This window comes from Haliaeetus albicilla, chromosome 11 (genome assembly GCF_947461875.1).
Source record: "Haliaeetus albicilla chromosome 11, bHalAlb1.1, whole genome shotgun sequence".
NCBI lineage: Eukaryota > Metazoa > Chordata > Aves > Accipitriformes > Accipitridae > Haliaeetus > Haliaeetus albicilla.
Genome location: NC_091493.1, coordinates 24,732,960 through 24,760,121, shown reverse-complemented (window position 1 = coordinate 24,760,121; position 27,162 = coordinate 24,732,960). Strand labels below are relative to the sequence as shown.

Genomic DNA, 27,162 nt, shown 5'->3' with positions numbered 1-27,162 from the left:
AAAAGTGCATGGGTTATCCTAAAGCAAACTAGCAATAGAAACAAAATATATATTTTTATGCACATATATGTGTTTTTAACAATGATAGTTTTAAATGCATAATTTTCACATTTGAGAATATTTTTTCTATATTAATGAATGGAAAAATTCAAGGAAATAAAAATATATTCCTTGGACAAACAAGACTGGTGAAATCTACAGATACGCATGTTACATAAAATATGCTGGAGCATATTTAACTGTAACTGTTGTAAATTCAGCTTCAGACCTGACTCATTCTATGCATACATCGTGCCAAATATGTGTGATAATCTCTAGTTTATGCCTGTTTGGAAGGAGGGCTCAAAAGTCTTGGGAGGAAAAGTTGTATTACTGCTAAGGCTGTAAGTAGTGAAATAGTCTTCAGGAGCAAGGTGCATAAATTGTAGAGTGAAAGGCAGCTCATTGTTCAAAGCTACATCTTGTACAGCAATGCCTCAGAGTTTTGCCTTTTGCTTTTATCATCTCTTTTCCTTTTAACATAAACAGAAAAATGAATCACAGCAGCTAAGTTAATGCAGGCTGGGAAATTAAAGTTCTCTTATGTAACTTTTATAATTTTAGTATTCTGAGTAAAGGATAAGGTCTGTACTAAGAATCACTTCCAGAGTAGATAGAGCTCTCATATGTTAGATTAAAAGCCAGTCATTGACTGTTGGAGTTGGAGTAACATTTTCTGGATCAATTACTTCAAAATTTCCTACTGTGGAGTTCCTGCAATGGTTCATAAATGATAGCAGAGGGAAGCCAGGTCTTATCTGTAGAATAGGTCTTTGTACATACATGGTATTTTTCTCTGCTATTTCTACTGAACACTTTAAACTTCATGTTTTTCCATGGAAAAATTACAATTCCAGTACAGCCAAGGTATTCAGAATTTGCATTCTGAATTTCCTGACTATTGACCTTCTAATTTTTCAACCTTTGTCTTGCACTGTTATAAAGTGCTATAAGTTGTGTTTTACAGAGGCAGTTGAACAATTACCTGTGCAGAATAGCATACATTGTAAATGAGAGAAACTCAGGGGAATGATTCAAAGTATAGAAACTGAGAAGTAGAGGAGTTCAAGAGGTACAGCAGGAGATGAAATTTTGACTCAAAATAAAATAGAGAATCGGTATGAAAATGACACAAAAAAGCATCCAAAGAAATCTTTAAAGAAAACTAAGTGAAGGATGAGTCTTGAAACAAAGTGCAGACCAACATACAGACCTTGGGAGAACTGTAGAAAGTCTCAAAGAGGTCAGTCAGGCTCTAACACAGGGAAGGAGAAGTCATAAGGACATCTGAGGTGGTGATATTAGTAAAGGAAATTGAAAGGGGAGAACACCGGCCTGCGGCAAGGTAAGAGACAAGCAAACTCAAGTTAGGTAAAAAAATTATCATGTATTTTAAAAGTCCATATCTATCCTTATCTATTTTCTGTAAATTCTGTTCAAACCCTATTCCTGATATTTCTTAATGGGATAGTAAATCACCTCCCTGTTGGTGTGACACACCCCTTGAGAGGTTCCACAGTTGAAAAGGCAGGAAAGGAAAAAGAGAATATTTGTGCAGTACCATCAGAAAAATCATGATATTTCCTACACTGTTTAGAGCTTGACTTTCTGGACTCACGTGATTTTGTTTGAAAACCTCATCCTAAACTTTTTAAAGAAAGTTTCTAACTCCCTATTTGCAATGACAGTTGTAAACATGAAAAAAGAAGAAATACATGAACTCAAATCACTTGCAAGTTGTGGACCCTCACTGCTAGTTATGAGTGTTAATAACAACATTGATAAGAGGCTTAAAATGTATTAATAACAAAATTCTCTGAAGTTATTGAAGACAGGACAATAAATAATAAGCTTAAGTTGCAGTAAGGGGTAAATAGGTTGATATTAGAAAAATATTTTAAAATATGAGAATAGTCAATGATTAAAACCAGTTACTTGGGAGGCTGTGGAAAATCTGTCATAAGCAATTTGTTAACATATATTAGATAAAGCCAAGTCGGTCGTGACAGACGTTTAATGTGACCCTGCCTCAGAGCTTTTGAGTGGACTACATGACCTCTTGATGTTCGCTCCCACCCTACAATTCCGTTATTCTTAAAACAAGCATTTTTCCTAACAGTATTCTCATTTTCCAAACCTTTATTTACTGCTGCATTCCTACAGCCTTGTTGGTTTCATAAGAAACTCTTGTGTTTTATTATGCAAGCAAATTCTGACAGAAGAGACTTTGAAACTAATGTGTTCCAAATATGCCGTCAGTGTTTGGAAATGTTGTGAGTCTTGTAGAAACTGGCTGCTGATCCTCCAGGTATTTTTATTCAGGTACCACGTTACTATATAAAACATAACAAAAAATTAGGCCAGCTTCTGCTCTGAAACATCTGCACCCACAACGGGTTTTCAGTGAATCGCTGGGAGTTACACATATTTAATCACAGGAAGATTTTGGTTCATAGATGGAAATTATTGTTTATTGCTACTTACAAATAAAACTCAGTAAATTCCCTGGAATTTTCATGATACAGATTAAAAGAATTTAAATATATAATATTTAATATACCTTAGCAAAATAGAATGTCCAGATTAAACTTTATGCCTGTAATGACTGAGTGCTTATTCAGATAAAAGGGTGATGCCATTATTATTGGATCATACTTGGTACTCAGGGAATCATTCAAGATTTTAACAGTTTATCTGAAAGTGAACGTTGGCTTAGGTTTTCTGTGAAAGAAAACCTGAGACCACAAGATACCTTATTTATCTGTTGACTACAAGAGGTACCTAGTTATTGTTTTATCCATTGATTAGGAGGTAGGAGAACTATGATTACCGCAGATCATTTGTGTTCGCTTCTCAATATTTACGAGCAATGCCAAGAAATTGGAGGTTTCAGAGATTTACCTTGAAATATTCTGTATAATATTTGTGGGAAATGTATGAAATGTAAGAAGTAGTTCCCTGTTCCAACATGCCTTGACTGGTAGCTAAGCTTATTACAAGTAGTCACATCAGCAGATACAGGTAATTCACCAAGAACATTATCCACAAATATATGCCTATAAATCTCTGAGCAGATGACAATTTCTTCAGATTTATTTATTGCTTTAGTTTCTCTTCCAGTCTCTTACTTTTACAATCATTGGTTTTATAGGTTGATTATGGAGGGTCCCTGAATTTGTGGTATTTGCTAACTATGAGAGTCATGAGTGGTCAGTCATAGGATCTTGCTGCTTCTTCACATTACATGAGTTTACAGACATCTCCAGAAAAAAATGCCTATACAAGCAGAGTTCATTTCCAAGAAATTTATGCGTACAACTTTGGAATTTGATTTCTGGGATTACTGATGTCAGTAAAAATCATTCTCATGAATCAAAAAGATAGAGAACAGGAATCATGGGCAAATTACTACCACTGTTATTTTCAGAATAGCTGCCCCCTGCTGGCTATAATTCATATGTGAGGCATTTTGGACTATTTAACGTGGCATATCATACTCTTGTTGTTGTCTCCTATAAGAATGACGTTAAACTTGTCTATTCATATAGACTCTTAGTCTTCCATTAGTGATATTGAAGAAGCAACCAATTAGCTAGATTCCCTCTGCATGCATTTAAGAGAGTGTTTTCCAACTAGAGAGAACACTTTAGTCCTTTATGAGGTTCTGGCATTGCCAAGTCTGATAACAATTATCGTACCTAGCAAAGCCAGGCAGCCTTTTGACCTGGGAAGTCGAGCAACAAGATGCCCTTATAGTTTTGTGAAGCTGGTAATGACTGCTGTTCATTCCTTTTCAGATCTCCTTTTTCTGCATTACTAACACAGTAACATTCTGGAAATGACATGTCATTTCTAGCTTTTAATTACTATTTCACAATTACGTTTTATAAAGATAACTCTATCTCTGCTTGTCCTTTTCTTTCAGATTTCATGATCACTTCTGGCTGAGTGCTCCAGAAACCCTGCGATTTTTTTAGAAACTTACCCTTTGACCTTTTTATATATGATGGAAAAGCTTTGTTTTTGCTTCTGGTTAAAATCTGGGATAGGGATCACCAAAAATAGGTTTCTGTGTATGTCAGTTTTTAAACAACAGGAAAAAACAAATGTTCATGCCATCATCATATATATAATATTTCCCATAGCTCAACTTAGTAAGACTAAAACCGACACAGAAAAAACCCTCAACATTAAAACTAAAAATTGGGGTTGACACTCATGAACTCATGCAATTGTACCTTTGTTTCTTACTTTTCAATAGGGGAATTAAGGACAAAATGTCAACCTGAATTCTTACCAATAAATCTAAATCTCTGTGGTTTTGTGGAGTCAAGTCATTAATTGAATACAGTTTGTCTATGATTTTAATAGCAGGGTAATCCAAAATCATTCTTTTATGTAGAGCATTAAAAGAGAATGCTTTTTCTACCTCTAGATTAGCAGATTGAATTACATCCTATGGAATATGAAGGAGAAAGTGTTTCAGAAAGAAGTCAAAAGTCTAAAACCATGAGGGAAAGTTATTTCCATCATGCTTTAATGTGTCACTGCTGCTTGTTACATTTAATAACACCTACTTGGTAAGGTGTTTTTAAGTTTTTGGCTACCTGGATATCTGTCAAGATGATAAATTGGAAATTGTAGGAGTGGATAACATTGCATAAATCCTAATATACTATTTTCTCCATGAAAACAAACATGAAAAAGTAAGCTTTTTCCTTTTTGCAAACTGTAAGGATGAAACTTCATTAAGATTCTTTAGAATGTAGATCAGTTTCTGCAAAAGAATGATGCAGTTGAGTAAGTACAAAATCATGCAAGTCTGCATCTCACTCATATGGAGCTTGACCAAAGCCAGTGGGAACGCTTACATAAGTAATGGATGCACAACTTACCTGATACAATAATAGATTTTATACATAGCATAAATTTTTCTTTTGTTGCAACTATTCTTGGCTACAGTCACAGCTGTAGCCAGTGTTGATGGGATGTGAGGTGGGGTCTCTTTCTGACCTCAGTCGTGTCCTATCTCAGTTACATTTTAATAATGCACTGTACTCTGCTAAAGAACTCTGTCTGGCTCTCTGCACATAGCCTTCTAACTATAGGAATTTTCAAGCTATGCTCACTCACCTGTGAATCAGTCTCCTCTGACGAGTGCATATGTTTCAATTTACAGAGTTACATAAACTAGAAGAGCAGGAGGTTTAAAGAGCCCTTCTCTCAGCATTGACAGCTGGTATGGATGGACCCTCATAAGATTGAAAAGATAACAATGAATAATAAGTTAATCATAGAATCATAAAAATAATAAGTTTGGCAGAAACATCTCTTAAGTCATCTAGTTTAACTCTCCACTCAAAGCAGATCCAACTTAAAAGTTAGCTCAGGGCCTCATCTAGTCAAGTTTTGAAAATCTCCAAGGACCTTATTTCTTCCTCCCATCCTAGTTCTGTTTCCTTTAGCTTTCATCTTGAATGGACGACAAACATGAAATGTAAGGGCTGTAACCTAGTGTGAAATAAAGCACAAAAAAAATCACTCTTAATCCCATGAACAAAACCCAATGAGTTTAACAGAACAACATTAAAATTCATAGGTATATAATGTAAGTTAAAATTCATAGCCACATAATGTAAAATATATAAATATCATGTTTATAAACACAAGAAATTCCCATCAGATTGCACATAGTATATCTAAACTATTGATGAAAGAATATGAGGGATAGGAAAAGAAACTCATGATGTGGTGGCCACCTCATTCTGCCACAGTCCATGAGGACTCTGGTTCTGATTCTCCAGTCCCGACTCTTTCAGAAGTTTAACAAATTTCTAAAAAAATGCATAAATAAGAATAAAATAGAGTTGTGACGGAAGTGAATTTCCATCCCTGCAAACTGAAAGTATCCCTACCTCATAAGGAAATTAGCACCATTTGTGCTAATACTGGAATGCTGAACATCCAGTACTCACAGCACTCAGGTGTGATGGCTGACCCTTAATCATCTAATTCAAGGAAAGAGAATCTGTCTTCCTCATCACGGAAGAGAGTCCAGACACCTAATTATTGAGTATTCGCAGATTATTTTCTCACATTATCACTTAAAGGAGCAGGTTCACTTGGTATAATAGTTCCCTGTACCAAATAACTTGTAGTTCACTGTACCAAAGGAAAATTTAAATGGTTTCTTGCCTCGGGGCATGTTGTTATGAATAATAGTTTTTTGCTCACCTTGGTCAGTGTACAGTGAACATCAACATGTGTAGCATTAAGAAGGTACGGAACTTTGTTATGTCCTAACAAGAATGTGATGTGTTCAATGATGTGAAGACTGTTGGTTATTGTTCTAGGAAAATATCCAAATACATTAATCATTGCTACATGGGTTTAAAATTACTTGGTGCAGCTAATACTTAAACCATGAAAGACAGGAAATGCAGCTTGCTTTCAAATAGCAGAACTGAGGAATATACTACAGTGTTGAAATACATGAAAATGAATCTGTCATTACTAAGGATTCCTAAGTGAAAAACGACAGGAAGTAATAAAATGTGCTTTAAAAAATGTTGGAATACCATCAAATTACCAAGTAGTTATTCACAATTAATCAAATTAATAGGTTTTGGATTTCTAATGTTTTCTTTCTGTATGAGTCCATTGAGGTGTAAGTAGTGGTTGCATATACTATAGATTCATATTCCAAATGTGGGCAGCTGTAAAACTGAATTATCATTCATGGGAGATGACAACATTTTTGATATGTCTTCTTATTCTGAAAAGCAAATTAAAGTCAATATTTAGAAGTGATTAGGTAATAGATATTCAGAAAAATTTCTGGTTGGAAAAAAATTGAAATGTTTCATCTTAATAGTTTGGGGTTTTTATCTGAGCTATATTTTGCAGCTTCCCATTTTAAATTTCTGGTGCATAAGACTCTAGTCTTTGTGGAGTGCAAGTTAATTCTCGAGGCAGGCACTCTATTCTGTTCTGTTGCTCCGTGTAAGTACTGAGATTTTTTTTCTCAGCAAGTATTTATGAACAAAGACAATGTGAGGGTAGAAATATGAAAAAAGAAAAAGACCCATGTTTAACTTATACAGGCACCTTACACATAATACTTTTTTTTAGATTTTTCATTGTGCAGTCTTGGTAAATAAAGCAAAAAATATAGTGCCTTCAGAATTGATATGTCAAGTCATTTAGGGTGTATCTTAGGATGTTAATATCTGTGCCTTGCACTGACTTCACCTGCAAGTGTTTCCTTATGGTTTTCTTTATGATTGAAAGCAATTTTCTGTGTGAATGAAAATAATGGCTTTGATGTTTGAGGTACTAATTTTTCTTAAATTTCAGGGATGCCCCTTCCTTAAACTCATGACCTGTGGCAAACCCTAAAAATATTAGAACTATTCAAAAAAATTCATCATAATATTTTAAAATGGGAACCAAAATAAAGCACAGATTCCCTTCCTTTACTGTGCACTGAATATGGACTTTAGAGGAATTCAAAACCTGCTTGTATGCTTTTCACATCAGAAACAATTCCTTTCAGGAAACTGTTTCATCTTTTCCCTAAAAATGTGGGTTTGATTTGTCGATGACAAAAGCTTGGTAGCTGGAAAGATTCAACAGAAAGGGTTTTGTGGTTTCCATGGATCTTCTGCGTAGATGCTTTTCGATTTTAAATGGCCCTCTGGGTTTGTCACTGAATACTTCTCGTAGACCAAGAAGATTTAATAATCAAAATGATATTATTTTTATTTAGTGTGTGGTTTCTTCATGTCTTAAACAACACAGTTTGTTCTCTCACTTTGCCTGAGGATACATCTTGCTCTAGCTGTGTGATTAGATTTTAGATACATGCAGTTGAAAATAAACCCAATTACCTAAATAGATGGAAGGTAGTAGTAAATTGTGATTAGCACATAATTGTGAAACCAGAGATGCAGAAGCCTGAAACACTAACTCCGTTAAATTTTGGGGATGTAGCACCTAATCTTTAACAATCTTTTAAAGATGGGGGGTTTGTTACCTCATTGGTAAAATCCTCAGAAGCAGTAAGAATGCTTTAATACTTTGAACTTTTAATATTTAAAAGCCAATGGAGTTACCTCCGTATGTTATCTGTACACAGACAGTATAAATATGTCTTGACTATTGTTGGTGGGTATCATTTAAGAATATGCATAGGATATGCTGACCAAATCTAGGTAAAGAGATTAAATTTACCATTGTTCTGTAAACTTTGTAAGAAAGCACTTTACAAGGACATATGAATATATTAAATATGAATCCGTTAAATATTAAAAATATGTATGTTACCCAGTGGCCAGAACATGTACAATTTTAAAGTACTTCTGAGAGTACTCTGTATAACAGTAACCACCCAATCACTGTTATGTGACAGAAACCAGCTGATGCATTCATTAGTTTTACATACAGTTATGTGTGAAGCTGTAATTTACATTTTCATTGAAGAAATGCAATTCTTTTTTTTTTTGGCAGAAATGGCAGATTTCATGGGGCAACATTAGATTTCCTAAACACATTATTTTAATGGCCTGTATCAATCAAACAGGCTTTATAAGATGCCTGAAATTTTTCACGGCCAGCAGAAGAGATAAAAATGCTTTTTAGCTTGTTGGAGCTGTGCTTTCTTGCTACTGTTTTCCCTCTGTAAGTAGTAACACCAACATTCATCATTCAAGAATCAGTAAACTAAAGTAAAAATTGTGATATTAGTGTAAAAAACAGGACATTTTTTGAAACCAGTGAATTTAAGCTTCCTGTTTGTCTGCTAGTTTTTGAACCGTTAAAGTTCACATTTTTCACATTTTGCCTGTAATTATCTGTCATGGAAAAATGGAAATTTATTCTTATTTATATTAAGATCTCCTTAAAGAAACATTTTTTTAAGTATGTGACTGTCATTGAGGCTTTCCCTGTCTAATAACTTCGCTAGTCAACCTGATGTGGATAAAGATCATTAAGCTCCTGTAAGTTTCACATAACTAGATGGGCAGGTGAATAACAAAGATTAATATCTCAACATAAGCGATGGCTGAAATGATATAGAGGTGGCATAACTATGGGAAAGATCTCAAGAGGACCTTGTACCTTTTCAGACACCAAAGACAATCATAAGACAAAATCTGTAGGAAATCAGATTTCAGTTGTTTCTGTGCCCACATAAAAGTTCAGTAGAGAAAGCTGAGATTCTTTATCACCTGCACTCTGGAAGACGAGCTTAATATTGTATCAAAAGATACAAGGCTTGCAAAAAAATGTGCAAATTACCAATGTAGTTTTTGTGGAAATTCACTTCTCTGAAGTATTTCTTGTATTTTTCTCTTTCTTCTAAACAATTTCAGCTCCCTCTGGCACTATGGGCAAAGATCTTGCCCTTTATATAAGATCATTGATTTATATAAGAGAAAAAGGAAGAGAAGACATTAATTTAGGAGAAGAGAATTAACGTGTCCTCCCTAGAGATATTTCCCAGGAGTTCCTGTATTCTCTTTTCATTGTCTGTTTGCACACATCTGTCATGAATGCTCAGCTGAGCAAATCTAAGAACAAGCTACCTGGGTCTACCAGTAAAGTCCCTATCTTCATGACATTGATTGCTTGGTCATTAATATCTCCTGAATCATTCTGTGCATGTACAGCGAAAGAACTTAATAGAAAATAAAACTAAGAGTATTATTCTCTAGAAAATGGACAGTTTCACATATTACTTGTGAAACTTATGCAATCAAAGATATTCAGCTCTAACTTGGCAATATAGTTCATAATAAAAAATAAGGTCTCAGAATATCTCTTTTTAATACAACAAATAGATTTCATACCTAAAACCAAAGATATACCATGTAGTGAATAAATAACCTCTGAATAAACTCTCCAAAGGTTCTCCTCCTGTGAAAGCTGAAAATAGTGTATTTTCAGGTGATGTAAAAATTACAAAGCAAGGACTTGACTGGTCCATTTGAAATTTTAAAAAATTACTGCAGAAGAAAAAGCATTCTTCTTGACAAAAAAATGTTGTCTACAAAGCCAGTAAGTGTCAAACTTAACAATGCATGAAACACAGGGTGATTCAGGGAGTTGTGTTGGTGACTGCCGTAGTAAACTGTGGGATTGACATAAATTCCTTTAAAAAAAAAAAAAAATTTTAAAAATTTAGTCATAGGAGAACATAGACCAGAGCCCCCTGTCAGTGACTTTCACAGTTGATCCAAATTAAAATATATTTCCTCCTGCTAGTCATTCCATTTGGTTCCTTTGGCAGGCTTAATGAATTATTACATCAAGTAAAACCAAAGAAATCCATATTTTCTATTTAAAATTCAAGGTGATTCTACTGACAGTCATAAAACATTGATACTAATATAATGTGAATCAAGTATTAAATATGTGACAATATAAGGGTACAGCACTTATTATCACTATCTTTTCATGCTTTACTTTTCATTTCACTTTCATATTATATAAAATAGTATTGTCATATATAGGCTGTTATCAGAATTTCTTGTCTTGATGAGGGTTGATAGGTTAATGGTTCTTTTCTCCCCTTTGAAAGGCAGAAGGACATCCTGATGGTAATTGACTTTCTAAAGGTGTACCGCAATGCTCAGTGAAGCAGTTGTGTTTGATTCAGTAGGCTGGAACTGCAAAATGATTTCAGGTAACAGCTCTACACAAGAGTAGTCAAATGCCTGGAAAAATGAGGTAGCAATGAATTGCTCCAAACGAGAGTATCAGCCATTTTACTACTAGAAATTAACTGTGGAAACAGAATTGAAAGGCCTGTTGTGTTCCCTAGGGATAAAATGATTGTGCAAATAGAAAATTCTGAAAGCATGAGTATTATTTCTCCTCCAATTTTTTCTCTCCAGTCATTAACATAAACAGTTTTCTCTCAATGAGCTCCATGCTCTTTTTAAGCTTTTAAAAATATAGATTCTTTAAGAAATACTAATGAATATTTTTTTTTCTCATCAACATGCTGCTTAATATTTTACTTGCTTCTTTCCTTCAGAAGTACATTTAGCATGAGTACCTCCTTACCCTGACTTAAGTTATTTATTCATTAAGCCTGAGCAGAAATAGAAGTCAATAGAGCTAAACTGCAGCATGGAATGCACTGTAAGAATCATCTCTCTCTTTGATTTCCAACAGCCCCCAAGGCATTCTCCAATAAAATAGGAAAAAAAAAAAAAGGCAAGGTCTCTCTTGCTTCTTAGTTACATTGGCTCTTCAAGTTGGTCTAGCTCACCAAGAGACAATAGAGTTATCTCTATGTAAGTGAAACCCCCTTGTCTTTCTTCTGATTTTTCTCTAAACTTTTTTTTGAGTTCTTGATTTCTTTTTTTTTTTTTGTGTGTGTGTGTGTATGCATTTTTGTTTCTCTGTCCTCACTGCTGGCTCAGACTGTCTTACAGGGTCACGGTAAAGCAAATTGCAGCTGGACTGCCAGCCTGTAAATTCCTTTTCATCTGCAAAATACTGAAGTAGACGTAATGGCTACACTAGCCAGGAAGGCTGTTAACCAGGGAAGTTGAATAGAAATAGCTTCAGCACATCCTCTTGGCTTCCTCCACTAGCAGGGCCTAAATTCTCACACTACCTAACTGGCAGTGCATGAGACATCATCTGACATAGACGGAAAGGAAGAGAAACTCAGTTATGAGTATCTAGTGCAGTGGGCTCACATGAGAAAGGCAAGTCTTTTTGAAGCCGTATGATAGGTGAGGTTTCATATCTTCTGACACTGACTAACATTCTCCCACTTTATTGCCCTGGTTCCCATATTATGAGACTCTAAGGGCAGATCCAGCAAAGTATTTAAATTCCTATTTCATGGCCAATTTTAATAAAAAATTAGGGCCTAGTTTTGTCAAATGGAGGCCTGGACATCTTAAGTTGAGCAAACAAATCTGCAGAGACTTTTCTTAATAGTTTTGTCATTCATCTCTCTCTGTTTTAGTCTCTGCCTCTAAATGGAGAAGATTATACATATTCTCACAAGGACATTATGAAGATTAATTAATTAATGTTTGTGAAGCTCTTAATTTGCAGTAAGATCTAGAAAGAAGAGCTATATATGTAAAAATGAATAACTACCTGTCCAGTGATCCTTGTTCCTTCCATGCTGAATGAGTGAAATATCTTATGGAAAAAATAAAATGGTCTGTGAACAGGCAGTTAAAAAGAATAACAATATTGCCACATAAAGGTGCTAAATAGAGTTTTCACACAACTCAATTCTGCTGTTACTTACCTTTTAGAGTTTGACTTGCCATATTAAAGTTTAGTTTAGCATTATTAGTAGATTATTTTTCCTTTTTGTGTGTGTGTGTGTGTGTGTATTCTCCATGTTTATATTCTACTTTGCAGACAGGGAAAAAGCACTTAAGAAATACAGGCTATTTCTCTTCAGCAAGGCCATGAAGAAAAACTAACATGGTATTTGGAAACATGTTCATAAGTCAAGACTATCTGGGAATAGGATTCAAAATGATGATTTTTTTTTTTTTCTTAAATGGAAAGTATATTTTCAAAATCCCATCATTTCTACAAAGTCTTCTTTTTATTTTATCAAAATTCTCAGGAAAAAGGACCATGAAATTATGTGATGCATGAAAAATTCAGGAAGAATAATTTGAAAATCGGACTCATAAATTCAGCTTTCTACAGAGCAGCTACTTATCTGTCTGCCTGCCTGCCGGGTACTTGAACTGTGGCATCTGGTTAGCTCAGAAGTTAATGACCATTTTCTATATGGATTATTTTCACAAAGATGTTAAAATCAAATCCCAGCTCAAGGAAAAATAAAGGGGAAAGTCATCTTGCTGTGACTCCTCTTTTATTTTCATGTTTATTTTGCAAGTGACTAATAGATTGACATCTCTTCCTATATGAACTGTGCCCTAGAACTAAGTGGAGCTAAATAGGTGAATCTTTTTTTGTACTGAGGAAAAAGAAAGAAATTAATGTTTCACTGGTATCTTTATATATCTAACATGTGCCTTTCTAGACTTGTGCATGTGGAGAGGAATACTTTTAAATATACATACATTTTAATCAAGTAGTGTCTACAATAAAGACTATTTGAAGCTATTAAATCACTTCCTGATACATCGCCATTCTGCCAACCTCTGCAGAAAAAAATCTTAAAATCAGCCTGGCATTACACCCACAAAGCCAAGGTCTGGTCCTTTTTGGAAGAATTTATTCCAGGGCCAAGGTTCTTAATCTGGAAACAATTTTGGGCTAGAGAATAGCCAGACACTCAAGCAAGAAACTCATCACTGGGTAGAACGTTCCTTTTACTTGCTGACTTTCTGAGTAATATTTATGGAAATAAACTTAGAAGAATATATGGTATGTTAAGTTAGCAGAATGGATGCTGCCTGCAGGCTATTGCAGTCATTCTTGCTGACATTATCCTGTTTCTATCAGATTGGCTATGTAGCTCCCAGTATTTTTTGGTGGGGTTTGCCTTACAAGAGGAGTTTTTGCTGAAAGGAAGCTGGAGAACAGTAAGCCATGATGTCAACAGAGGGACATCACCTCAAGCAGTGTCTGCTGCTCTGTTGGGGGGGGGGGGAGGGGGTGTTTATGTCAGTGCATGTAATAAAAAATGTTGTATTTACTGGTCTCAGGCAGCTGCAGCAGGAACTTAGGGGTTCCCTCTAATGTTCAGTGAGCATGATTCATCCCCCCACAAATTACTGCACATCATTTGAGCGTGTCTGCATAGGCTGGTTTTCAGACCGGAGGTGTTGCCTATACTGCAGCTAAGAGGTGCGAATGCAGCATGCTGAGGCCTACCAGGCTAGCTTTAATCTAATTAGCTTGCATAACAATGTTAGTGAAGATGTGATAGAATGAGCTTCAGTAAATAAATGTATGCTGATGTGAAAGCCTGCTAGGAATCATCAGGACATCCCTGGGTGGCCAGCAACAACAATGTACAAATTTTAAAAACTCTTCTCAAGGGCTAGTGAAGCAACAGCTTGGCAATTGCTTCAAAGCCCCAAATCATCCCACAGATAGTTTACAATTAGTAATAGTAAACTAAAAAACTAGTGAAGCAATTTTAAAATGTTATATAAATTAACTGCTTGTCAAAATCAAATTTGAGCTGGAAAAAAGTTTTAATTTCCTCCCTGTCGTTTCCCAGTCTTTAAAGATTTGCATGCACGGCTATCTTGACTACAGCCAGTCCCTCCGTGTTAGCTGGTTCTATCGTAACAGCCACATCTGTCAGAGCAGGGTCCTTCTGTCTTCTTACTGCTCCCTACACAGTTTCATTACTGGTAGCCTGAGTATCACTCTTTGTGTTCTTGAATGGTAGAAGAGTAACACAAGTAGATGAAATTGGCTCTGGGTGCTGAGATACTACATATTCTTTTGTGAAGAGGAGACAGCCCACTGGCTTAATGAGAAAAATTAGAAAAGTAACTCAGAAGTAGAAAAGGTAATTGGAAGACAAAAGCTGGTTACAGAACCAATGGATATAGACCTTTAAAGCTTTAAAACCAAAAGATAGCCATGAGAGGAAGTAGTAAATGGAAGTTAGGCAAACAATGTAGGAAAAAGTTTGATCATTATTTTCAAAATAGGACAATCTACGGGGCAGGGATGGTGGAATATGGTTGAAAAGCATGTACACTTGCTCAATCTACAAGGTTCATCCTTCTGGTACTGCTTTATTATATTGTTCTGCGAATGAGCATTACTGGACAGGAACATCACCCCTTGCTTTTGCTCTTGTATGGCTGAAAGACACAGAAAGTTGGCTGCAGCAGCAAAAGCAGCAGAACCCAGCATCTCTCCAGTTACAACCCTTACACTGAGACCACTTTAACTGGTCTGGAAAATCTGCTCTGTGTACATGCCCAGGCAGTGCTATACAAAATACCAGTGGAAGTTAGTATTAGGGCGCACGGGGAATAGCACACATGGGCTCCTCCTCCACAAATCAGGCTTTGCAGGGAGTAACAGGCAGACAGTCATTGACAAGGCTTAGTGAATACTGGGAGGGAACCACCTTAACTAGGGGATCCTTCCTTCTTGCTCCTGCTTGAACTTATGGAGAGGCAATCGTGTTTCTTGGGCTTGGAGACAAACTCCTGGATGCTGTGATTTGCCCTGTCCCTTCATTTACAGTCATAGAGAGGTGCCTTGTGTTTAAACATAGGATGGGAATTAAGAAGTCTCATTCTGAAACAGATTTTCTGCATGACCTTGAACACTTAATCTCTCCTTGCTTGTTTTCTCATCTGTACAACAGGGATAATAATGTTTATTGACCACGCGGGGGGCTGTAAGGCTAAATTAATTAATGTTATAAAGCACTTTGGTTCTCTTAGATAAAAAGTTTTTGGGAGGTATGAAGCATAGCTATTTATTATCTGCATTTTCTTCACTTTTTATTCATTCCCTATCAATTCTACTTCAGTGATCCTAATCGTTTCATCTGGGTGAAAAAGAAGAAATTGGAAAAAACTAATGATTGCATAGAAACTAATGTTTCAAAAGACTGGTCTAAATTTCTTAATTTTAAGTGTACTTCCTCACAACTAACATGTATATGGATCTTCTTGAACAATGTTTCTTCTCTTTGGTGACTTTCCAGTGTGGTCTTTTCTTCTTTATATACTATTTAAGGTATCCATGAGCTCACACAAATGGGCAAGAGTATGTGCTTCTGCTCTTGCAATTTAACTTCAATTTCTTTGATTATATTTTCTGTTTGTTCTATTTTAACCCCATTCCTCTCTTGCTGACTTTTCTTCTATTTGGCAGACTTTTTTTCCCTTCACCTTTTAAGAATCCCAAACCCACCAATGAAGAATCATTTGTATACACTGTCATTTTCTATTTGCTATTTTACTGGGTTTTTTTCCAATGAGACAGGGCAGGCAGTGTGCTGTGCTGGATATCAGTACAGTGCACCTCAGGTACGCTGAAACCATTTGACTTCACCTTATGTCATTTCTAGAATGTATTTTCTTAGCAATGAGCCAGGACAGGAATTTGGCTAGATTTTGCCACATTTCTTAAGCACTGTACAGCTAAGGGCTTCCAGAACATCTGATGCTACTGTTGTAGTGTTCAGCAGCCTGCTGAAAGTGTGAGATATGAAGTAGATTATCTAACACCCAAATACTGGCTTGTCTGAGACTTTAGATAAGGATAGGATTTGAATGTATGTATCCAATCTGTAAAAAGTGGTGGCTCTGCAAAAAATGAAATTATAGGCTGCATTGTAGGTAAATTCTATGGTGTAATCACTTCAGATGAGTTTGAAGTGCAGTTTCCTATACTTGCTTCTGTATTCCTATTTTTCTGCTCCTTACTATTTCTTACATAATTTGGGATTAACTTTTCTATGCCTCATTGCTTACCCTAGTCACTTCCTGAATTTCAAAAATGTCACTGAACATGTCTTTGTTAAAAGTAATAATAGGCTATGAAGCTAGCTTATTCAACATGCTCAAGTCAAAAGATATGTACAATCATTAAACTGCAGGGAATGAGTGGATTTTGTAAGGAGGCAGCTTGTTCATTGGAATTTGTTGAGCTCTACAGAATAAGCCAAGTTTGAAGAAAAAATAGATACTTAATGACTTCGAAGTTATAAAATCTGAACGGCTTTTTGATAAACGTGGAGGATGATTTTCTCTCCTCTGTTTACAGCTTAGACCATTAGGACAAAGATTGACTCTAAATGTTAACATGAAATTTTCTGAGGCCTGGCCTCTAATTCTGCTTCGAAAGGAGGTGGGGAAAAGAGGTTAAGAAATGCTAACACTAATTCTGGGTTTGATTTACTATAACTCTGTTTCTATAAAAATCCTGCCTTGCAATGACCGTGAAATTTCCCAATATTTGTAACACAGTATAGAAAACTAGTGGCCAGATTCTGGTCAGAATGTGTCCCACACATTACTAGGTCCCTCTTAGTCCTGATGATCAACATAATAGCAGTGATTGGGAAGCATCTGTGGCTTGAAAGGAAACTAACTTTGTCTTTTACCTGTTATCACTGAGCAGCATTCCCTCCAGCTGTAACCTCACTGCACAGGTCTGGTGCTCTCCACCTCAGAGACCGCAGCGGTGGAAGTGCTGTGCTCCCTGCATCATTTTGTGTTTTGCTTATATAAATGGAAAATGTGATGATGGTTTATTTTGCTGAATTTGGACATAGGAATGCAGGACACCAACTTCAATGAGACATCCCCTAGGACTTTAATGTAGCCTAATGATAGTACATTGGGATGACTGCTGCTTCCAAGTAGTTCAGTGGCATTTAACTGGTTAAAAGGGTGTGAATCTATGTGCTTTCAGTCTTCAAATAGAAGTCTTTACAGAAAGATTAACGCTTCGGTTAACACTCTCCTGGATATTTATGAGATCTTGCTGAAGCCTTAGAGGGCCTCACATTTTAATGCATTTGCAAGGCTGGCTATTGAATGAGTGAAGAAAAGTGTGGTATATGCAAAGGGATGTTTAATCCTCCTGATTTCTCCAGATTGCTCCTCTGTGCAGAAAAAAAAAAAACATTTTGTCAAGTAGACTGCCTCTTTTCTCTTTGCCTAACTGAACTCTGTTTCTTTTGTCATCCAGGAGTTAGGAAAATGTTTCTGTGATTTCTCTGAATTTCCCTGGGAATATTTTCAGGTTAAAGTGAATACAGCTGCTTTGTCTGAATATTTTTAATTTATAATGCTTACATATTTAATAACTATTAAATATAAATATCTAGGTGAGTGGAATAACTTTATTTGGGATGTAGGTTCTTTCATTAGACAAGGTTTTGTTCTTCATGTGACTGCAGCAGTGACTACCTTTACTAAAGACATAAGTCAAGAGATTGTTAAAAGTGGGTCCATATAAATATTAAATATTAAGCTTTCTGCTGTTTGTTTCATAAAGTACAGTGTTTATTGTGACAATACTTCATTCTTTGCTTTTCTGGTTTTAGGGACAAGTTTAATGTTTCAGCAATATTGTATACTCGGGATACTTCAAGAAGGTACAATTATTTTAAAAGCAGCATTTGACTACAAGTCAGGCAAATTAAAACATCAGTTATTATCTCTCAACAGATTTTACCTGATTAGTGGTGGAGTTCCTTTTATTATATGTGGGATTACAGCAGCAACCAATATCAATAATTATGGGATTGAAGGCAATGCACCATAGTAAGTATAAACTATTATCATAAAACTTTAAGGAAAACATACTCTTTTTCTTATGCCTATAAATGTAACTGACTTCATAAAGGGTAAAGACATGCCATTTGGGATGACATTTATTATGAAATTTTATTAATTAATAGCTATGGCAGAGCAATGTCTTAATCTGGGGCTCGCTGCTTCACCTCTATCAATTTGACTCCATTACGGTCAATAGAATCACTTTTCATTTACAGAATTACTCCTCATTTACATCCGAATAAGTGAAAGGATATTAAAAATGCCTAATAGATAGCATATTTAATGGAGCTACTAATGAATTAAATACTTTCAATTCATTTTCTACCTTGAATTGATATCCTTCAGGTGACTTATTTAAAGTAATTTACAAATAATTATGTGAAAAAAGGACAAGTAAAAATCCTTCCTCTGCCTTCTCTACCCCTGCCCCTCCCTTAAAAAACAATTATTTTGGATTTTCACCACCTGGAAGTGTTCGTCACAACATCTTGCAATCCCGACGTAGCCCTCTAGTGTACTAGTGTATTAGTGTTCAGTCTACCTCCACAAGCTGTCCGGGCATCACATTGTTATTAATTCTTGACATGAAACATGAGATATCAATAAAGTACAATAAGCCTTTCCATAAAAGTGTAGCAGAAAATGAATCAGACGGCAAAGTTAAATACATTCTGTGTAAATGATCAGCGTGGCAATGACTGGCACACTAGTGGATATATTAGTACTCTGCCAGCACGAGTACTCTGGAGAACATCATTCTTAGTTATTGCTTTGAGCATCTATTGTAATACATTTGAAACTAGGTATGTTCTGGGTAAGAAAAGTGGAAACAAAGGAGAATGGTTTGTAAGTGAGCATTTGACTCCTTAAAGGCATTTTTACAGGTAATTGAAATTTAAATTCTGGTAATAAATTAGTACATACCATGGCTAACTGTTTGCTCTGCCTAGGGCCCAACTCATATTCATATATTTATTCAAACTTATCCAATTAGACACTTACAATCAACAGTATATTAAAAGACTCAATTATTTATGTTCATAAATGTGAGACATTTTTCATTTTGGCACAGTTACAGAGGTTATACTTCTTTAATCATGTTAATTATAGCCAATCAATACCTGGTACCACAGTCTGTACAGAAAACAAGGCACAGGTGAGGGATGGTTATAAGACTGAGTAAAAAGACAGCTTCTAATTCAACAACAGCATAGTGAGTTATACGCCTTATTCATTTTTAATGGTATTAGTAGAGTAAATGTAGATGCACAAATTTGAACTTTTTTTTTATGGAACTCATTTTTTAAGTGATCCACAATGAGATTCCACTTGAAATAAGAGCATCCCAAGAGACTGTTCCACTGGGGAGCATTCCATTCTCCACTTCACATCAAATATGCAGCGTTCAAATGTACTTCAAGTATTCATGTAGCTTTGTGCTCTCTGCTTATCCAATTAAATATAGGTGGTAACTTACCTATCTTTTCACAAGATACCTTTCAGGGAATCTTTTCATGTGTATATCTGACAGCAAAATATATACTCCTTGAAGTGTCTCTAAGTTCATTAATAAAAGTGTGCATGTTTTTGTTTAAGGTTCAGATTTTAAAAATTTGAAGTTGTTAGTCTGCAGTTTCTTGTGATAAATACCCAGTGGGACTGCCTCTTTTTAGCTGAGAAGTTCTCAGCCTGGGAGAAAAATTCATTCTGCCCTTTTTATAGTAAGTTGTAGATGATTCCTGGCTTGACAAGAATGTGATACCAGAAGGTTCCTCGCTGTAGTGGAGGGACTGCAACCAATCACACACGCCTAAATGAATATGAAGTGTCACACAGTGTCACTTTTAGAGCTGGAATGGATCATGACAGATCACCTGGTCTTTCTGACCCAGTGGGAAATTAGCTATATCCAAACCATTCCTGACAGTTATTTATCTGAGGTGCCTTAAATGCTCTGATAATGGATAGACCCACTTTATTCCAACAGCTTATTATCCTAATTGTCCTAACAGCTAGGAAACTTTTTGAAAAATCTAATTTAAATCTTTCTTGCTGCAGTTTAAGCCCATTACTTCTTGTCCTAGTCCAACAGATAAGGAAAGTAACTTATTCCTCTTTCCAGAAACCCATGTAATATTTAGAGTATAAGAACCTAATAACAGCTGTACTAGCTTATACAGCCCTGTCTGTCTGTGGCTAAAAGCAGATCACAGGGAAGAGTAAAAACTAAGCAAGTATTCCTTCTCCCCCTGACCCAAGTTCTCCCAGTTTCCATCTGGAATTTCATTAGCCAGAAGTGTTTTCTTCCCCCATGTTTATTTGATTAGATCATTCATCCTCAGGACAGTCCTGTTAGACTGCTACTAAATTATGCAGCTGACTGAGGCTTATTCAGCTCATACTGGCCTGTGAACTACTTTAAGCTGCTCTAAACCAGTTATGGTTATATTATTTGAAGCCTAGCAAATAACGATCAATGCTACAATATTATGCTACCAGTGTATCACAGAGAGACCATCAGTTTCCTTAATTTTTCTGAGGACATTCAAATTGGTGTAAATTAACTCCCAGGAAGTTCAGAAACAGTGCAGAATTCAGAAATGGCATGTATCTTTTGGGTCTGCTCACTGCAGAAAGTGGTGACTGTTCAACTGGAACTCTTTTTTCAGCCTTTCTTATTACACAGGCTCTTCTCTACTTTGGCAACAAGAAAATTCTGTAAGAACAATCTTCAGGCTTAAGAGTTTGTATCAATGTTCATTAATACAAACCATTGAAATCTGTACATTTCTGTTGCTCACACAGATTGCATAAACTATGCCTCATTTGCTTTTTAATCAAAGTATTAGCACTGACATTTTTAATAGTAAAAAAAAGGCTTGACACAAATGGCCTTATACTTCACTGCAATTCAAGTTTCTAAACTGACCTACATTTCTTGGAAATTTTCAGCTTTAATATCCTGTAAATTATACTAGACATTTTATTCTATTAAAAAATACGAAAGTGATACCTCAGCTTAATTGATACCAAAGACACACTCCCTTCCTCCACAACAAACATCTGAACTTCTGAGACACTGTTGGGTCCTACAAGTTAGTCAGAAAGCCCAGTTTCACATCAGTCAGTTGTCCATGGTATCTAATGTGTGCTATAAAATGTTCTTGACTCTTTTTTTGTTGTTTTCAGTTGCTGGATGGCATGGGAGCCTAGTCTTGGTGCTTTTTATGGGCCAGTAGCATTCATTGTGCTAGTCACCTGTGTTTACTTTCTCTGCACGTATGTGCAACTGAAGCGCCATCCTGAACGCAAGTATGAGTTAAAGGAGAAGACAGAAGATCCGCAGAGAATGCCAAGTACTGAGGTGGGCCATGGTCATATTACAGACTCTGTGTCCGTTTCCCAGGCAACCTGCTCCATGATTTCTTCTTCCTTATTGGAAAATGAGCATTCATTTAAGGCTCAGCTTCGAGCCGCAGCATTCACTTTGTTCCTGTTTACTGCCACTTGGACCTTTGGAGCACTTGCAGTATCTCAAGGTCATTTCTTGGATATGATATTTAGCTGTCTTTACGGAGCCTTCTGTGTGACCTTGGGGCTTTTCATCCTGATCCATCACTGTGCAAAGCGAGATGACGTGTGGCATTGCTGGTGGTCCTGTTGCCCATCTAGAAGAAACACCTATTCTGTCCAAGTTAATGTGCGCCCAAAGGTTAATGTCAATGGTGACACTCAAGTTCACGCACCTTGTCTTCAGGAATCACCATGTCCCAACAAATCAGCTGTGTTTAATCATCCAGCAGCTAGCCACTGTAAACTTACCAACCTACAAGCAGTTCAAAATCACGTTAACTGCCTTTCACCTGTGACACCATGTTGTGCAAAAATGCACTGTGATCAGCTACTTGATGATGAAGCTCACATTCATGTCCACAGCGAGGGAACCTTCAGACCCAATATGCACATTCATAGATGTCTGAAAAGCAGAACTAAGCCACGTTACTTCAGTCGGCATAGATCTGCAGGTGAAAGAGAATACGCCTATCACATTCCTTCGAGTATTGATGGCAGCATCCACAGCTCACATACAGACAGTCCCCACAGTACGCACGATAGCCAGTCAGGTCACAGACGGGCCTGCTGCTCAAAAAGTGATCCATATCCTACTGTCAACCAGCCCGAAAGTAGCGATGCAAGTACTGTAATATATAGTTGTGCTAAAATGCCAGAAAGTGACACTGTGCACCATCCAGCTCATTTTGAAATGCACCCACGGACACAGTCATTGCCATTTAATACGACGAATCACAACGGAATTCTCAAGGGAAACGTGCATGAAGCCATGATATACAGCTCAGATAGTACAGGAAATATCAAAACTGGCCCTTGGAAAAATGAAACTACTGTGTAGTTCATGGGCCATCATAATGTGTTTTTTCCCCTAAACCATTGTTATCTTTGTTTTTATTCCAAACTAAATAAGATGGCATATTTGTGTAGCTCAATAGTAAATTGTACAGCTTTTCCATCTTTATTTCCATTTTCTTAATAAGAGTCTAAAAGAGAGAGATAGTGACAGTTTTAAAGTGAAGTTATTTTTAAAAGAAAGTTATAAAAAAATTCTGAAAGATAATTAGACAATGAAGTCTAGACAATGGAATGAGAGGCAATATCCTTTTGTTACACAGAACATTTCTTTAGAAATAAATCATTTTCATTCATTGTTTTCACTTTTGTTCTGTAGTAACTTCAGACACTTTATAAACATATCAGCATCTTAAACTTACTTATTTATTTTTGTAGCAAAATATTATTACTGTGACATGGATTTTAATCAGAAGTGACTACGGTAGAAATGATAAACAGGATTTTATAAAATTACAGCTTTTTAGATCTACAAAAGTGATACTGCCTCTAAAGATCTTCTGTAGCATAAGACCTGTAAAGTTGTGTAATGTACAGTCCCTGTTCTGTCCTTTTTCTTGTTGGAGAGAAGTGCTAGGTAATGTCTCTGTTACATCTATGGTGCTGTATTGGTTGTATTTTGCATGACATATGTCAGGATATACCATTTGCTGTTTTCTAGTGTTACACGTGTTTAAAAAAGAACAAAAAAAAGTGTTGTACAAGGCTGTGAAAAACCCTATTGATATTAATCTAGAGCATTATAAATCTACAGGAAAAAAAATCACTCTGCACTAGTTTAAGTGGCACAATCCTTTGTATAAGGTTATATGATAGCTTTGATAAGGGTCCACTCTAATGTCTTTACAGAGCATGCACTACTCATTGTATGTGACACTGTGCGGTGTAATAGCAATTGTCTCAACAAGTTTTACACTTCTTTGTAAAGTATGCCTTTTGAACAAATCTGTAAGCTGTTTCACGATCTTTCCACATCTGTTAAGGTAGAGCAGTTTTATCATTAACTCTTTGAGGACTACAGTTATTTTCTTAAAGTAGCTTATTCTAGTTCAGAGACACTGTATATATGATGCTGTCTGTTTAGTTACATGATCAACGTAGTCCAGAGTTGTCAGGAAAGAGAAAGTTCAGTCATTTTCCAAAAACACACCTTCTTAGAGTCCATCTATTAATTTCAACACTTGCTTTCTGAAAACCCATTTCCTCCCCTAGCAAATTTCAGATTGTCTTCATCCTTTAATGCAAATTTGACCTTCAGAGAAGTTCTTTATGTTCATGATTTCTGCTGAATTGTAGGGCATTCCAGGGTCAGTACCATTCTCTATTAACAAGGCTCTTGGCAAGAAATTTTTTCATGTTTCCATGAACATCTGGACACAAAGCATCAACTCACAGTACAGAACTGCATCATAATTATCCCTATATGAAATAAAAGTGCTTTTTTTCAAATAGGAAGGGTGCAGAGTAATAATAGATCGCAGAAAGTGAATAGGAGCATAGAGCTGTGAGAAAAATGTCTACAGTGGAACGTGAGCAGTACATCCATAAATAAGAGAAAAAGCACAATTCTGTATGGCCACATGAGAAAGTTTGCTGTCATGTCTTAACACAGACTTATGTAATTGCTACATTGCTGCAGAGGGGAAATAGAAAATTCCTGTGAGAGATCATCAGTCTGTGATTCTGTGTATATGTTGCAGAAATCCTCACATAATTCAGCCCATTATTTTTCTGTTATTAGCAGTTTATTAGTCTCTACCTTTTTTTTTTTAATATGTAGGAATGCATTTCCTAATAGTGTACATAAAGATGACAATTATAATTGTTAGAATGTTATAAAAACTTGTAAGTCAGATGAATGTGTTCTGCAGTGTTGCAGGTGGGAATTAGTACTCAAAGGGTTAATGCTCAGTATCTGAGTGCAAGAAATCTTGTTTTTCTGTATTTTTGTAAATTTGAAATATATATTGTAAACTCCAGCAGTGCAATGTATCCATCTCAGATCGTGTATTTTTAAAAGGTGAGCAAGAAGAATGCACTAGGTGGTTGTCAAGTTTTAAGCCAATATACAACAGTTTCATGACTGCTTCTTTAGCTAATACAAAAAAAAAAAAAAAAAAAAAAAGCCTGAGCTTTATTATGTATATGCTGTATATGCTTGAACTGTCTCTAAACTAAAATATAGTATTTTTCTTTGTTTGCATAATGAAATATTTTCTGTTTAAAAATTATTTTCTTTTAATATTACTTTCACTCATTCCATATAGACAGTGAGCCCTAAACAAGCATAGACATAATGTGAAATACCACTTCTCTGTGTCTCAGCACTATGTATATGTATATTCTGTAATCGCAAAATCCTAGGAGGTCTGTAGACCGTTATGCAAAATATTCCACACACACACAGCCAAGTGAAATACTCACTCTGCAAGAACCCACTCCGTGAGCTTCTTTATTCAGCTTGTGTTCTAATCACCTCTGTTATTTTGTCTGAGAGGCCAGTTCCACCTTCGTAATGGCTTACAAAGAAGTAAATAGGTGCTGCTTTCCACAGAATATCTTATGTGATAAAACTCTCTGGAATTTAAACATAAAATATTAAAACACTTTTCTTATTGTGTTAAAAATTAATTTAGTGAATATTTCTGGGCTAATTTGGAAAAGATGTGTTATGCAATAATCTGTTTGCATATTATTTTTTCAGAAAATATATAGTATAACTACAGAGTAGGAGAACGTGATATTAAATAAATATAGAAATGTTTTTTAACATCAAATTTGACCAAAATGCTTTTTGTGCTTTTGACTTTTTTTTCCTTAAGATAAATGAGATAATTTCAATGCTTTGGGAGTCTGGCTTTGTTTTATTGTGGGGTTTTGGTCAACTATAGTCAGCAAACCATTACTACTTTACCTGATTTTCTTTTGTATAAAAATAAAGTCAATGAAATAAGTGGAGTATAAGAGATATATTGTCCTAGTAAATTCCTCACGGACATACAATGTAACATTTCAAAGTCAGCATTAGTTTTGGTGATTCACTGATGACATAAAAATGACTGAACAGATTTTTAATGTTCGCTTTCTGTCTGAGATTAAGCAAGAGAAATTTCATCCAAAAAAGATAATTTTTGGAGAATGATGCAATCAACAGAAATCTGAAGGGTTGTTATTACAGTACTACCAGGATAAAAATATGCTCTGATGCTGCAGTGTTCTTCTCTGCCAATCCCAGTTTTCGTGACCAAATTTCAGATCACGTAAGTGACTCCATTTTAAGTCACATAGACTGTTTACAGGAAGAATTCCTACCCAGCCTCTCTATATAAAGAGTTTTGGTGTAAAAATAAAGCATACATTTTTGCACATTATGCCTGATCATATGTGTTGTTCCCAAGAAGTCTGTTGGTTGTGTCTGCACTAATATGACTGAGCAGTTGCTGTCAGTGGCCGTAAACACATGTTCTCCTTCACCACACAGCTGCCTGCCAGCTACCCTGTGGGCACCCTATCCAGATGTTAACCCACCAAAGGAGCCTTCACTGCACATGTAAAGCATTCTTGCTGTCTAAACCAAAAGCAAGTCTGTGCTTAAAGCAAAGTTGAGGCCACCTGTGGTAGACAACATAGGCAACTGGGCAGCCTCTGCTCGAGCACTAAGGGCTGAAGGCAGATAAACCTAATGCAAGTGGCTTTAAGCAGCATAACTCCTCCTCCCTCCAGCTCTCTGCCAAAACTACCTGCCTAGCAGGTCTGCTGCATACAGACATCTGTCAAATCAACAGAAACCCAGGCAAAATTAGTCAGCTTACCTAAAATTCCTGGTTAGCTGAAATGAGTGTGAAACAGCACAGTGGAGTGAATGATCAGAAAAGCCCAGGTTGGAGGAAACCTTTTTGGATGTTGTGTCACAAAGCTGCTTCAGGTTCATCATGTGTGGGAACATGTGTCTAGGCATCCTGGATGCCCCAAAGATCTGAAATTGCTCTTCTGCAGACACTTTTAAGGCTTACAAAGCTGACTGTAACTCCACAAATTTGGAGGTAGCTTCCGCTGTAAATTATGTGCCTTTTTACAATGGAGAGATTGTCTGACAGAGGAGGCTTGTCCATTTGACTATTTCGGAAAAAGAAAGCTGCTATCAGCATCATGCCAGTAACCTTCTTAACATAGAATCGTCTTTGCATGGAAACAGAAAAAAGGAAGGTGGGTTTGGTTCTCTGTAAAGGGGACCACCTGTACTCTCACTGAGGTTTTTTTGCCTATGACAAGAAATGTTGGGGTGATGAAGACATTAGCAGCTCAGCAGCTTCCTTACCAGGACATAAATTCAAGTTCCTGTACCAGCACCCTCCAGTTCAGAAAGAAGCTGTAGGAGGCAGCTGGATGAATCAGGATCCATCAGCTGGGTTTAAAGGCTGGCTGGCTGACTTCAGTCAAGCAATTTCATTAGTAAGTTGGTGCT

General features: G+C 36.2%; 1 protein-coding gene across 2 annotated transcripts in view; it reads left to right on the top strand.

The window, feature by feature from the left end:
* Positions 1 to 26,068, top strand: part of LOC104318002 (adhesion G protein-coupled receptor A3) — a 316,671-nt gene extending 290,603 nt beyond the window's left edge. For both annotated transcript variants that reach the window (XM_069796696.1, XM_069796695.1), the window contains exons 18-19: positions 18,162 to 18,257; positions 21,462 to 26,068. In XM_069796696.1, the coding sequence (XP_069652797.1) occupies positions 18,162 to 18,257; positions 21,462 to 22,683 (1,318 nt within the window). In that variant the 3' untranslated portion in view covers positions 22,684 to 26,068. The remainder of the gene's footprint in view (positions 1 to 18,161; positions 18,258 to 21,461) is intronic.
* Positions 26,069 to 27,162: the final 1,094 nt, after the last annotated feature.